The 12,961-nt window shown below is 44.2% G+C and overlaps 1 protein-coding gene across 1 annotated transcript in view; it reads left to right on the top strand.

Moving 5' to 3' along the window:
- The window catches only part of LOC141110414 (uncharacterized), a 77,484-nt gene that overhangs the window by 39,731 nt on the left and 24,792 nt on the right, over positions 1-12,961 (top strand). Inside the window, exons 6-7 of the mRNA XM_073601752.1 lie at positions 95-205; positions 3,447-3,593. Of these exons, the coding sequence (XP_073457853.1) occupies positions 95-205; positions 3,447-3,593 (258 nt within the window). The remainder of the gene's footprint in view (positions 1-94; positions 206-3,446; positions 3,594-12,961) is intronic.

Below are 12,961 nucleotides of genomic sequence, written 5' to 3'. Positions count from 1 at the left end.
TGCTGAAAGGAGGAGAGAGCAGAGTGACAGAGAGCTGAGCTTATCAGTTTTCAGTTTTGAAGTTCATCTTTAATGTGATTGTTTTGTATTTTAGGCACTTCATGTGTCGTCTGCAGATCCACTAATTCCCTAACATGTACCTCCTCATTAAGTGTAATCCCTGCAAATTCCAAATGTGCGTCCGCTTACCAGATAACCACCACAAGTAAGAGACATTTTTATATTCTTTTGGTTCGCTCTCATCTGTAAACTTTCTTCCTTCTGTACAAACATCTAAAAATCAGGAGGGGCTAAATATAAATCTCAGAATATTATTTTGTCAGCTGCATAATAATAGCTCTAATGTTTGTTTTCTACTCAAAAAAATACTCATTCTTGGCTTTTATTGTATATTTTATACATTTATCACACAATAACAAATAACTTATCACAACCTAAAAAATAAAAAGCAGTAAACACTTTATTGGGGGTTATTATCTAAAGCTCCGTTCACACTTTTCCGGTGCCTTAAAGTGTCACTGAAGACACAACAGTGAAATCAGTCTGTATATGCAGTAAATCATGCTTGTTATACTCACTATGGAACCTCAGGGGCTAATCCTCTGCAGTGTGCAAAAAGGTTGTTTGATCCTGTCTTCTCTGATCCTCCCCTTCTTCCACACTCCCCAATCCATCTTCTGATAGTACAGAGTTTTTTTTTTTTCTTGGGAGGGTACATGTTATCAGCACAGGGCCAATCAGCACTGTCCAGACAGAGGGTCAGGGGTCCTGTAGCCTCATAGTACAGTCAGAGTAAATTGAAAACTCCTCCTACAAGCTTTAACCAGACACTGATAGAAGTCACAAGACTGCTATACACTGCTGATGAGAAAAGGTATTTAGCAGTTTATATTTACTAAAATAATTGCATGTCCATGTTCTATGTACTATGGGAGTGTCGGCCTGTAATGCAGGTCACAGGGGTGCCGCCCCCCATCCATGCATCCAGCCCCCTAATCTACATGCCGGACGCATGTATTCCAATGGGGTGTTTTTTTTTTTGTTTTTTTTTAGCACGTGATTAGAGCCTGAGGCTCTAATAGGCTTGAAAAAAGTGTGGGCTTGGGGCGCAGTGCTCTGTGCCCCGAGCAGGCCCATTTGTGTAACAATAGCGAATGAATATTCACTATTGTCTTCCTGATTCCCCTCCCGGCCAATCAGAAAGTGGGTCCTGAGACCTGTCACCCGATTGGCTGAATGGAGAGGCGATCTGATTGGCCACCTAGGAGGAGGAGGGAGGAGACACACGGAATGATGCACTGGAAGAGGAAACGCAGGGGAAGCCATCGCCCGATGCCCAGAGGAGCTAGAGGACCTAGATGGGGTAAGTGCGGGGGCCGGCCAGGGGGGTGGCGGGAGACGCGGGTGACCACCAGCCACCACTGTGTGGGAGACCAGATATAATAAATGCAGGGTCCTGGGTTTAGTTACACTTTAATGTGCATTGTGGGAACTGCCAACACACCAGCAGGGGCCGGCACTGATTGGCTTCTCAGAAAAAAATGGCTGTCCAGTGGCGGTGGGAGTCCAGGATGTAGATGTTGGCCCTGGATGATGCCTGAATAAAGACGGTGCCATCCTTATTTAGAGAAAAGTTGATGAAAGCATTGTTGGGGGGGGGGGGGGGGGGGTAGACTGTGATCTCTGTATCTGGAAATGTTACACCTGCACATTATTAGGCATGCATGCACTTACCATAAAACATACAGTACAGTGCTTTGCAAAAGTATTCACTCCCTTGGCATTTTTCGTGTTTTGTTGCCTCACAACCTGGAATTAACATGGATTGTTTGAGTATTTTCATCATTTAATTTACAGAACATGCCCACAACTTTGAAGATGCTTTTTTTTTTGTTTCAAACAACAAATAGGAAAAAAAAAACAGAAAAAGTCAATATGCATTAATATTCACCCTCCTAAAGTCAATACTTTGTAGAGCCACCTTTTGCGGCTATCACAGCTCCAAGTCGCTTTGGATAAGTCTCTATGATCTTGCCACATCTTACCACTGGAATTTTTTCCCATTCCTCCTTGCAAAACTGCTCCAGCTCCTTCAAGTTGGATGGTTTGCGCTTGTGAACAGCAATCTATAAGTCTGACCACAGATTTTCTGTTGGATTGAGGTCTGGGCTTTGACTAGGCCATTCCAACACATTTACATGTTTCCCCTTAAACCACTCAAGTGTTGTTTTAGCAGTGTGTTTGGGGTCATTGTCCTGCTGGAAGGTGAACCTCCATCCTAGCCTCAAATCACACACAGAGTGGTACAGGTTTTGCTCAAGAATATCCCTGTATTTATCACCATCCATCTTTCCCTCAACTCTGACCAGCATAACCAGATAGATTTGATGGTGCTCCTAGGGATCATCAAAGATTTGGATTTTTTTTATAACCTAACCCTGACTTTTACTTCTCAACAACATTGTCCCTTACTTGTTTGGAGAGTTCCTTGGTCTTCATGGCAGTGTTTGGTTAGTGGTGCCTCTTGCTTAGATGTTGCAGCCTCTGGGGCCTTTCAAAAAGGTGTGTATATGTAATGACAGATCATGTGACACTTAGATTGCACACAGGTGGACATCATTTCACTAATTATGTGACTTCTGAAGGTAATTGGTTGCACCAGAGATTTTTATGGGCTTCATAACAAAGGGGGTGAATACATACGCACATGCCAATTATCAATTTTTAATTTCTGAAAAACCATCACATATAATTCAGATTAAAAAAAACATTGAACTAAAGGCTGTAATGTAACCAAATAGGTAAAAAGCCAAGGGGGTGAATACTTTTGCAAGGCACTGTATATCTGATACTAGGTCCACTATAGGGCCCGCTTTAAAGTGATTGTAAAGGCTGAAGGTTTTTTTACCTTCATGCATTCATGCAAAAAAAAAAAAAAAAACCTTCTGTGTGCAGCAGCACTTCTACTACTTACATGAATCCCCTCTTGATTCCAGCAATGTGCACGAGAGTCTCGGCTGTCCCGGGACTCCCTCTCCTCATTGGCTGAGACAGCAGTGGCAGCCAGCCACTGGCTGCCACTGCTGTCAATCACAGCCAGTGAGCCAATGAGGAGAGAGCGGGTAGCGGGGCTGAGCCTCGGCTCTACGGGTCTCATGGACACACAGAGCAGGGCTCGAGACTGAGCACCCAGCAGTACCCCTGTAGCAAGCATCTTGCTACTGCGGGCACTGGTCAATGGGGAGGAGCCAGGAGCTCCAGCGGGGGACTTGAGAAGAAGAGGAGGATCCAGGCTGCTCCGTGCAAAACCACTGCACAGAGCAGGTAAGTATAACATGTTTGTTTTTTAAATTCAAACCTTTAATACTGCTTTAAGCAACTTTGGAAGACCATAAGGCTTGCGTTGTTTCTGTCAATGTTTTAGAGAACCTTAATTCATTTTTCAGATGGAGTGAAGTCATACCAAGTCGTCCGATCTTGGGCTCCTGTAAGCAAATGTAACATTGCTGGTTCCATGACTGTGGCTGGCACCAAGTACTCGATGGGTATAAGTTGCTGTGATGGAGATGGCTGTACCCCATCAATACCAGATAGTAAGTAAATCTACCCTTCCTACTCCATTGTCATGGTACAGAACAAGGATTTTTTCATTGGATATTGCCTTATCAATCACTTGAGTGCTGGGTGCTGGCTGAATCCACAATGACATCTTGTAGATCCCCATGAAGAAAAAAAAATGTGTGTGTGTATGTGTATGTGTATATGTACATGTGGGCCCCCTAGTTTCAGTGAAGGGAACTCTTAAGGCGTCAGCATACCAAGACGTTTTGCACAATGTCATGCTCCCAACGTTGTGGGAACAGTTTGGGGGTGGCCCCTTCCTGTTCATACATTACTGCGCACCAGTGCACAAATCCAGGTCCATAAAGACATGGATGAGCTCTGGGGTGGAGGAACTTGACTGGCCTCCAACATCAGTGCCTGACCTCACAAATGCGCTTCTGGAAGAATGGTCAAACATTCCCAGAGACACACTCCTAAACCTTGTGGACGGCCTTCCCAGAAGAGTTGAAGCTGTTATAGCTGCAAAGGGTGGGACAACTCAATATTGAACCCTACAGACTAAGACTGGGATGCCATTAAATTTCATTTGCGTGTAAAGTTAGGAGTCCCAATACTAAATCTGAACTCTTCTATTTTATAAACAGCACCTGTGTAATGCAATGACAGCTGGTGTTTTTTTTTGGGGGGGGGCAAACAACCACACCGGCATTTACCCCATCTACGTTGTGGGCTCCTACAGGCGGCAGGCAGCAGCCGGGTTACGGGCTCCTATGGGCGGGTTGTGGGCTCCTATGGGCAGCAGGCCCCTATGGGCAGGTTTGCGGGCTCCTACAGGCATCGGGCAGCAGCTCCTGTGTCCTCTCCTCCTCTTTTGCATCACGGCGGCGGCTCTTCCCTCCTCCTCACAGGCCTCCAATGGGATCACATGTCCTTTCAGCCAATCGGGTGATGGGTCTCAAGACTTGCTTCCTGATTGGCCGGGAGGAGGATCAGTGTGGCGATAGTGAATATTCATTTGCTATTGTCACACAACTGGGTGGGGGGGGTGCAGTGCTCTGCGCCTGAGCCCACCCTTTTTTGAAGCCTCTGGCTCTAATCATGTGCTTAAAAAAAACACACCCCCGCCATTGGAATCCATGCGTCCGGTGCCCTGTATGTAGATCAGGGGGCCGGGCGGGGGGCGGTGTCTGTGCAATGGACAGGCCATCGCTGATGTAATGTGAATTGTGCTGTCTGCAGAGCAACTAGTTCCTTCTTTGATCTGTCACAGATCTATTAGTGCTGCTGCTATCGAACAATAATGTGTCCATCACTGTGCACTGTGTTTCACGCTGACGGCCCTACGTTGACTTAGTGAAAAAGGGGCCATGTAGAGACGTAGGGGCTTGCGGGAAACACTGCACGCACTGAAAGACATGCTATTATTATTATTATTATTATTATTTTTATATAGGAATCAGGATTGCTATAGCGCCAACATTCAGCACATTACAAAAAAAATAGGTAGATAGTACCGTTACTGAAAGGAAACTACAACTACCATACAACAAGTTAATAGTACCTTTTTATCTTAAAGATGTACTCCCTATTAGGGATGAGCTTGATGTTCGGGTTGAACATCTGGTGTTTGCCCGTTCGCCGAAGAACGATCATTATGGGGCGTTTGTGGGAAATTTGAGCACCCGCGGAACGCCCCATAATGCACTGAGAGATCGCAGTGCATTGCTGTATGATGATTGGCCAAAGCATGCACCTGACCTGTATGCTTTGGCTAACCCCAGCACCCTCTGCTAAGAGAGCCATAATTGGCCAAAGGCAGGGTGCCTTTGGCCAATCATTGCTCAGGGGGACTAAGTCAACGCCACCCACACTATATAAGGCTGCCTACATGGTGGCCCTGTGTATTGTTTTTGGCATGGACGGAGAGATAGTGTGATTTAGATTAAGCAGGCAGTTTATTCAGTTAGTGGCAGTGTATTTGATATATACAGTATATACAGTCAGTCTAATATATATATATATATATATATATATATATATATATATATATATATGAAGATAGACAGAGAAATTCTGGACAGCCGCACACCGACAGAATTTTCTTATGCCTTTATTTGTGAACCAGGATCACAAAGTATACATGACACCAAAGCAGAGTGGTACAGAAAGACAGCTGACGCGTTTTACACTTATACCAAGTGCTTACTCATAGCTGACAAATATGAGAATGCAAACCACATATATATGCTATGTAATAAAACATGTGACCATATAATTATATAGGAACTCAGAACAGCTGGGAACCGTCCACCTGAGATCTCCACACATGTTGCTGAGTAATAAGTTGTGAATTGAGGGAATTCTCATAATGATATGGTGTATAAGCAACAGAATATCGTAAAATGAAAAGTGAAAAGAAAAAAGAAAATAAATGAAATGAAATAAATAAATAAAGATGACCTAGTCAAGACTATACATAAATTAAATTGAATAAAATAAATACAAAGACACAGAACATAAATAAATCAATGAAAAAAGAAAAAGAAAGAAAAAAATATATAAATATATATATATATATATATATATATATATATATATATATATATGAGACAAGACTAGGCAGACTAAAATTTTAGGGCAAAGGAGGATCATCACTGTATATGTAGTAACTACAGTTTAAAAAAACTGTTATAGTAAATAGAAAGGTTGATATGGTGATACTTGTGATAGTGAATAGGGAGTGAAATAAATGCCCTAAAGCCCAAAAAAAAAAAAAACTGGGGGGAAGGGAAATAAAAAGATTACTACAAAATTGGGAAAAGAACATCAAAAATGCAAACTATGAATAGATGTGTACTATGAATAAATTATCAATAGTGTTACATTGTTCTGTGTGAATGTACGTAGTAGACTCCCTGGCGGTTTTCCCGAGTGTGGCTCGGGGTTAAAATTCAGGTCCATTAGCGGTAACCCCGAGCCACACTAGGGATTACATCGCAGGATCCTGGTGTGCCTTTACTTACCTTGTCCCCGGGATCCTGCGATGTCCGTGGGCTCCCTCCTCCTCCGAAGCCTCTCCTTGCCAGGCTCCGTTCCCTGCGAGCGTCGCGACGCACGGGGGCGGAGCCTGGCGGCAACTTAAAAAAAAGTAAAAATCATAACACATACAGTACTGTAATCTTACAGATTACAGTACTGTATGACATTATTTCACATCCCTTTTGTCCCCAGTGCTTTGGCCCATGCCCTGCATGCAGTTTTACATGATATACACTGTTCTTTCTGCCTGGAAACTGGAGATTGTCCATAGCAACCAAAAAGTGTCCCTTTACGTCAAAAGTGGCTTTAGACCAGCTAGAAAACAGCGATAGTAAATTAGAACACTTGCAGAATTGAGCGATAGTGAATCGTGGGGAAATTTATTTTATTACTATTTATTTTTATTTTTTAAAATTATTTATTTTTATTTATTATATTATAATTTATGTTTTTGTGTTTCAGACTTTATCATACCCGGGATATTTACTAGACTCTTGTTTGGACAGATTTAAGTGTGTTATTGTTAAGAATTACAGACCTACTATATAAAACGCCAAATTTCCATGCAAAATAATTGTACCGCTTTCAGCACCTAAAATCCGAAATAATCATACCGCCAGGGAGGTTAAATATGGACACAAAGCTAAAGTGACCAAAAAAATGCAACAATAAATCCCATAAATAAAGTGTTCATACTAAGACATTGTCCCGCGTAAATATGTGTACTGCATGAGCATTGGAATAAAAGACAGAGGAAGACAATATCAGGTAATATATATATATATATAGAACCATCAAAAAGAGACAATAGTATCATGATGGTGGTATAATATAGTTACCTAAATAATTATATCATATGGAATAGTATTAATTGGCACGTTAATATGTATTATGGATACAAGACAAGCAATGCCAAGCAACAAGTGCTAAAATCTCAATGTCCAGGACATCATAGGCAATTATACCTAAATAGATGATTTTAGTGTATAATGCTAAGTACTCGTCGTTCACAATGTTCTAGTCCATAATCAAAAAAACGTAAAAAGGCCAATGTGTCAGATAATCCTATATTCAATACAGGGCACTCATAACCCAATTACCGGTAGTATACAAATAAACGAAAAAACAAATTAAAGTATAAATTTCAACCAATAAGAACATTTTGCACAAAGATGACACATAAAACTGTGCTTATAGAATGGTTACAGATTAGGAGTCCCAAAATACTCCTATGAATATTTGTTTAAATATTGTATCAAGAAGTCAGAACATCAAAAGTTCAGTGAATAAAAGGGATACCTATTCAAAAAACAAAAATAAAAAGGAATGGATGTCCGGAGAGAATGCACAATAGCCATACTCGAACAGGCTCCATGAAATAGAACTCCTGTAGGTTGCTCTAAGATGTTAACTAAAAGACGTCTCCCACATGTACTCATGACTGTAAAAATCTGTATGACTAGCTTATGTTTAAATATTTGTGTATGTAGATGACAGACGATCAACAGACAACCTAATGGGCAACGTCCAAACATAAGGCTAGATAAGAGACCGAAGCGGGGGGAAAGAAACAGGGATAGAAAATATATACATATATATATATATATATATATATATATATATATTCTGCATTCAGTCAGTGTTGCCTAGATCTGCATTCTACAGTGCATTCCGTGGTGTACTATTTCAGGCAGTGTATTTGATATATATATATACAGTCAGTCTAGCAGTGGCAGCTGGTGCACAAAATTTTTGGGGGGCACAAACAAACTGAAAAATTGTGAAAATAACCCCATCAAACGCAGTCACTGTGACCATCAACCCAATTCCTGTCCCTTCACCCCTCAGATCAGTCCTAATTCCTGCCCCATCAGACCTCAAATCCTGGTATATAGCATTTCTCACAAATCCTGCAGAATTACCCCCTCCCTAGTCTGCACAATTACCCCCCACCCCCCAGTCTGCACTATTACCCCCTCAGTCTGCACAATTACCCCCCGTCTGCACAATTACCACCCCCGGTCTGCACAATTACCACCACCCCATCTGCACAATTACCCCCCGTCTGCACAATTACCACCCCCCGTCTGCACAATTACACCCCCAGTCTGCACAATTACCCCCCCCAGTCTGCACAATTACCACCCACTCTGCACAATTACCACCCCCTAGTCTCCACAATTACCCCCCTCCCCCATCTGCACAATTACCACCCCCCGTCTACACACAATTATCACCCCCCCAGTCTGCACAATTACCCCCCGTCTGCACAATTACCACCCCCCCGTCTGCACAATTACACCCCCAGTCTGCACAATTACCCCCCCCACTCTGCACAATTACCACCCCCTAGTCTCCACAATTACCCCCCTCCCCCATCTGCACAATTACCACCCCCCGTCTACACAAAATTATCACCCCCCCAGTCTGCACAATTACCCCCCGTCTGCACAATTACCACCCCCGGTCTGCACAATTACCACCACCCCATCTGCACAATTACCCCCCGTCTGCACAATTACCACCCCCCCAGTCTGCACAATTACCCCCCCATCTGCACAATTACCACCCAGTCTGCACCATTACCACCCAGTCTGCACAATTATCACCCAGTCTGCACAATTACTCCCCAGTCTGCACAATTACCAACCCCCATTTGCACAATTACCACCCCCGTCTGCACAATTACCACCCCCCCAGTCTGCACAATTACCCCCCCATCTGCACAATTACCTCCCATCTGCACAATTACCCCCCCGTCTGCACAATTACACCCCCATCTGCACAATTCCCACCCCCATCTGCACAATTACCACCCCCCTATCTGCACAATTACCATCCCCCGTCTGCACAATTACCCCCTGCACAATTACATGGGGGGGTAATTGTGCAGACGGGGGGTAATTGTGCAGACGGGGTGGTAATTGTGCAGATCGGAGGGGGGGTAATTGTGCAGACGGGAGGGGGGTAATTGTGCAGATGGGGGGGTAATTGTGCAGACGGGAGGAGGGTAATTGTGCAGATGGCGGTGTGATTGTGCAGATGGGGGGTGGTAATTGTGCAGACCCCGCCCCGTCTGCCCAATTTCCAACCCCCCGTCTGCACAATAACCCCCCGTCTACACAATTTCCACCCCCATCTGCACAATTACCACCCCCCACAGTCTACACCACCCCCATCATCAGCACCGACCCCCCAGTCACTCACTAAGTGAGTGGAGACTGGAGAGAATGAGATTGGCAGAGCACTGCAAAGAAGAGCAGGGAAGGGAACGAACTAACAAAGGGTCCAGTCAGGCCTCCAGGGTTTAGTGTGACTGTGTGCGGAGCAGAGGGGAAGCTCACGTGCCGTGGCCACATACAGACTCAGCGACTGAGTCAAAAAGGGAGAGAGACACAATGAGCCTGACACTACATACCTTACCAGAAGACGGACCAGCAGGAGTCCGAGTCAGTCAGGCCTGCTTCTTCCACACACCACGCGCCCGGCTCCATCTCAGTCCACTCCTCCACTCACGCCAAATACAGTGAGCCAAGAGACCAGAAGTGATGAGATGCCATGTAAAGCACCGCCCACCGTCCTCCGGTCTCGGCCATTAAAATAAAAGAACAGGAGCTGCAGCAGGCAAATCACTGGAGCTTGGAGAATGGGGAGTGTTTGCGGGTGCATTTCTTGCGCTCCAGACACTCCCTAAACGTGGGCAAATCGGCTTCCCAGCCTGCAATCAGCTGATTGCAGGCTGCGAAGCTTCCCATAGACTGCCACATGTCCGGCGCCTGGTCACTCTTTTTTTTTTTTTTTTTTACAGATTGGGGGGGGCGGTGCCCGAGCGCCCCCTATGGACGGGCCACCACTGCAGTCTAGTATATATATAGTCAGTCAGTCAGTGTAGCCTAGATCTGCATTCTACTGTGCATTCCGTGGTGTACTATTTCTAATCTACTTCAGGCAGCAGACCACCAGAAAAGTAGTAGCAATTGCATTACGGTTGCACTGTATTGTGTGCTGTGTACACCACCAGAAAAGTAGTAGCAACTGCACTACGGTTGCACTGTATTGTGTAATGTGTACACCACCAGAAAAGTAGTAGCAACTGCACTACGGCTGCACTGTATTGTGTACTGTGTACACCACTAAAAGTTGTAGAAACAGTACACCACGGAATGCACTGTATATATATATATATATATATATATATATATATATATATATATATATATATATATATATATATATATATACAGTATATATATATATATATATATATATATATATATATATATATATATACTGTATATATATATATACACTAGACTGTCTGTATATATTGTATATATATATATATATATATATATATATATATACAGTGCAACCATAGCGCAGTTGCTACTACTTTTCTGGTAGTGTACACAGTACACAATACAGTGCAACCGTAGCGCAGTTGCTACTACTTTTCTGGTGGTGTACACAGTACACAATACAGTGCAGCCGTAGTGCAGTTGCTACTACTTTTCTGGTGGTGCACCCATTACACAAAACAGTGCAGCTGTAGTGCAGTTGCTACTACACTTCTGGTGGTGTACACAGTACCCAATACAGGGCAGCTGTAGTGCAGTTGCTACTACTTTTCTGGTGGTGTACGCAGTATTCAATACAGTGCAACCATAGTGCAGTTGCTACTACTTTTCTGGTGGTGTACACAGTACAGTGCAGTGTGGTGTTGCAAAACAAAATATACATCATGTCCGGAAGGCCACCAAGGAGAGGCAGATGCTCACAGGCCACTAAAAGAGGGCAAGCAGGCTGTGTCTACAGTCAACAGTGCTGGTCGTGGACATGGTGCATCCTCTGCAGGTGGCCATGGGGCACGCTTGTCCTTCTTTTCTGCTGCTGGCCGTGTTATTGAGCCAGAACTTGCAGAAGAGTTGGTGGAGTGGATAACAAAGCCGTCCCCATCCTCCTCATCCTCTGTCACCCAGGCTCAGAGTAGTTTGCCTTCCAATGCACCTGCCAAAGCGGCCTATTCCACCTGCTCCTTGTCCACAGTCACTCCTTCTGTAGCCCCACCATCATGCATGAAGGAGTCCCCCGAACTATTTGACCACAGTGTCGGGTACATGCTGCTGGAGGATGCGCAGCAATTAGGAGGCTCAGATGTTGGTTCCCAGGTTGGGGAAGGGAGTAACGTGAGCCTAGAGAGAGGGGGTGCCCAAGAAGGACAAGAAACTGGCAGTCATGTTCCCCCACCTGCAGCATACTGCCAAGTTTGCTCCAGTGATGAGGAGGGAGGGGATGATGAGGTCACTGACTCTACTTGGGTGCTTGATAGAAGAGAGGAGGAGAAGGCACAACTCCAACGAGGCAGGATGTCCTCTAGGGGGCAGCTTAAGGGCAGCCACCCTACTGCCACCCTATTACTTTTGGGGGGAAAACCTCTGGGGGAAACTAGGATGGAAAAGGACCTGGGGGTCCTAGTAGATGATAGGCTCAGCAATGGCATGCAAGCTGCTGCTAACAAAGCAAACAGAATATTGGCATGCATTAAAAAGGGGAACAACTCCAGAGATAAAACGATAATTCTCCCACTCTACAAAACTCTGGTCTGGCCGCACCTAGAGTATGCTGTCCAGTTCTGGGCACCAGTCCTCAGCAAGGATGTACTGGAAATGGAGCGAGTACAACGAAGGGCAACAAAGCTAATAAAGGGTCTGGAGGATCTTAGTTATGAGTAGGGATGAGCTTTGAGTTCGAGTAGAACTCATGTTCGACTCGAACATCGGCTGTTTGCCAGATCGCCGAACAGCGAACAGTTTGGGGTGTTCGCGGCAAATTCGAATGCCGCGGAACACCCTTTAAAAGTCTATGGGAGAAATCAAAAGTGCTAATTTTAAAGGCTTATATGCAGGGTATTGTCATAAAAAGTGTTTGGGGACCTGGGTCCTGCCCCAGGGGACATGGATCAATGCAAAAAAAAGTTTTAAAAACGGCCGTTTTTTCGGGAGCAGTGATTTTAATAATGCTTAAAGTCAAACAATAAAAGTGTAATATTCCTTTAAATTTCGTACCTGGGGGGTGTCTATAGTATGCCTGTAAAAGGGCGCATGTTTCCCGTGTTTAGAACAGTACCACAGCAAAATTTCAAAGGAAAAAAGTCATTTAAAACTACTCGCAGTTATAATGAATTGCCGGTCCGACAATACACATAAAAGTTCATTGATAAAAACGGCATGGGAATTCCCCACAGGGGATCCCCGAACCAAAATTTAAAAAAAAAATGACGTGGGGGGTCCCCCTAAATTCAATACCAGGCCCTTCAGGTCTGGTATGGATATTAAGGGGAACCCCGCACCAAAATTAA

Source organism: Aquarana catesbeiana, linkage group LG10, assembly GCF_042186555.1.
Source record: "Aquarana catesbeiana isolate 2022-GZ linkage group LG10, ASM4218655v1, whole genome shotgun sequence".
Classification (NCBI taxonomy): Eukaryota; Metazoa; Chordata; class Amphibia; order Anura; family Ranidae; genus Aquarana; species Aquarana catesbeiana.
The sequence above is the reverse complement of the archived record's forward strand: the minus strand, read 5'-3'. Positions and strand labels throughout refer to the sequence as shown.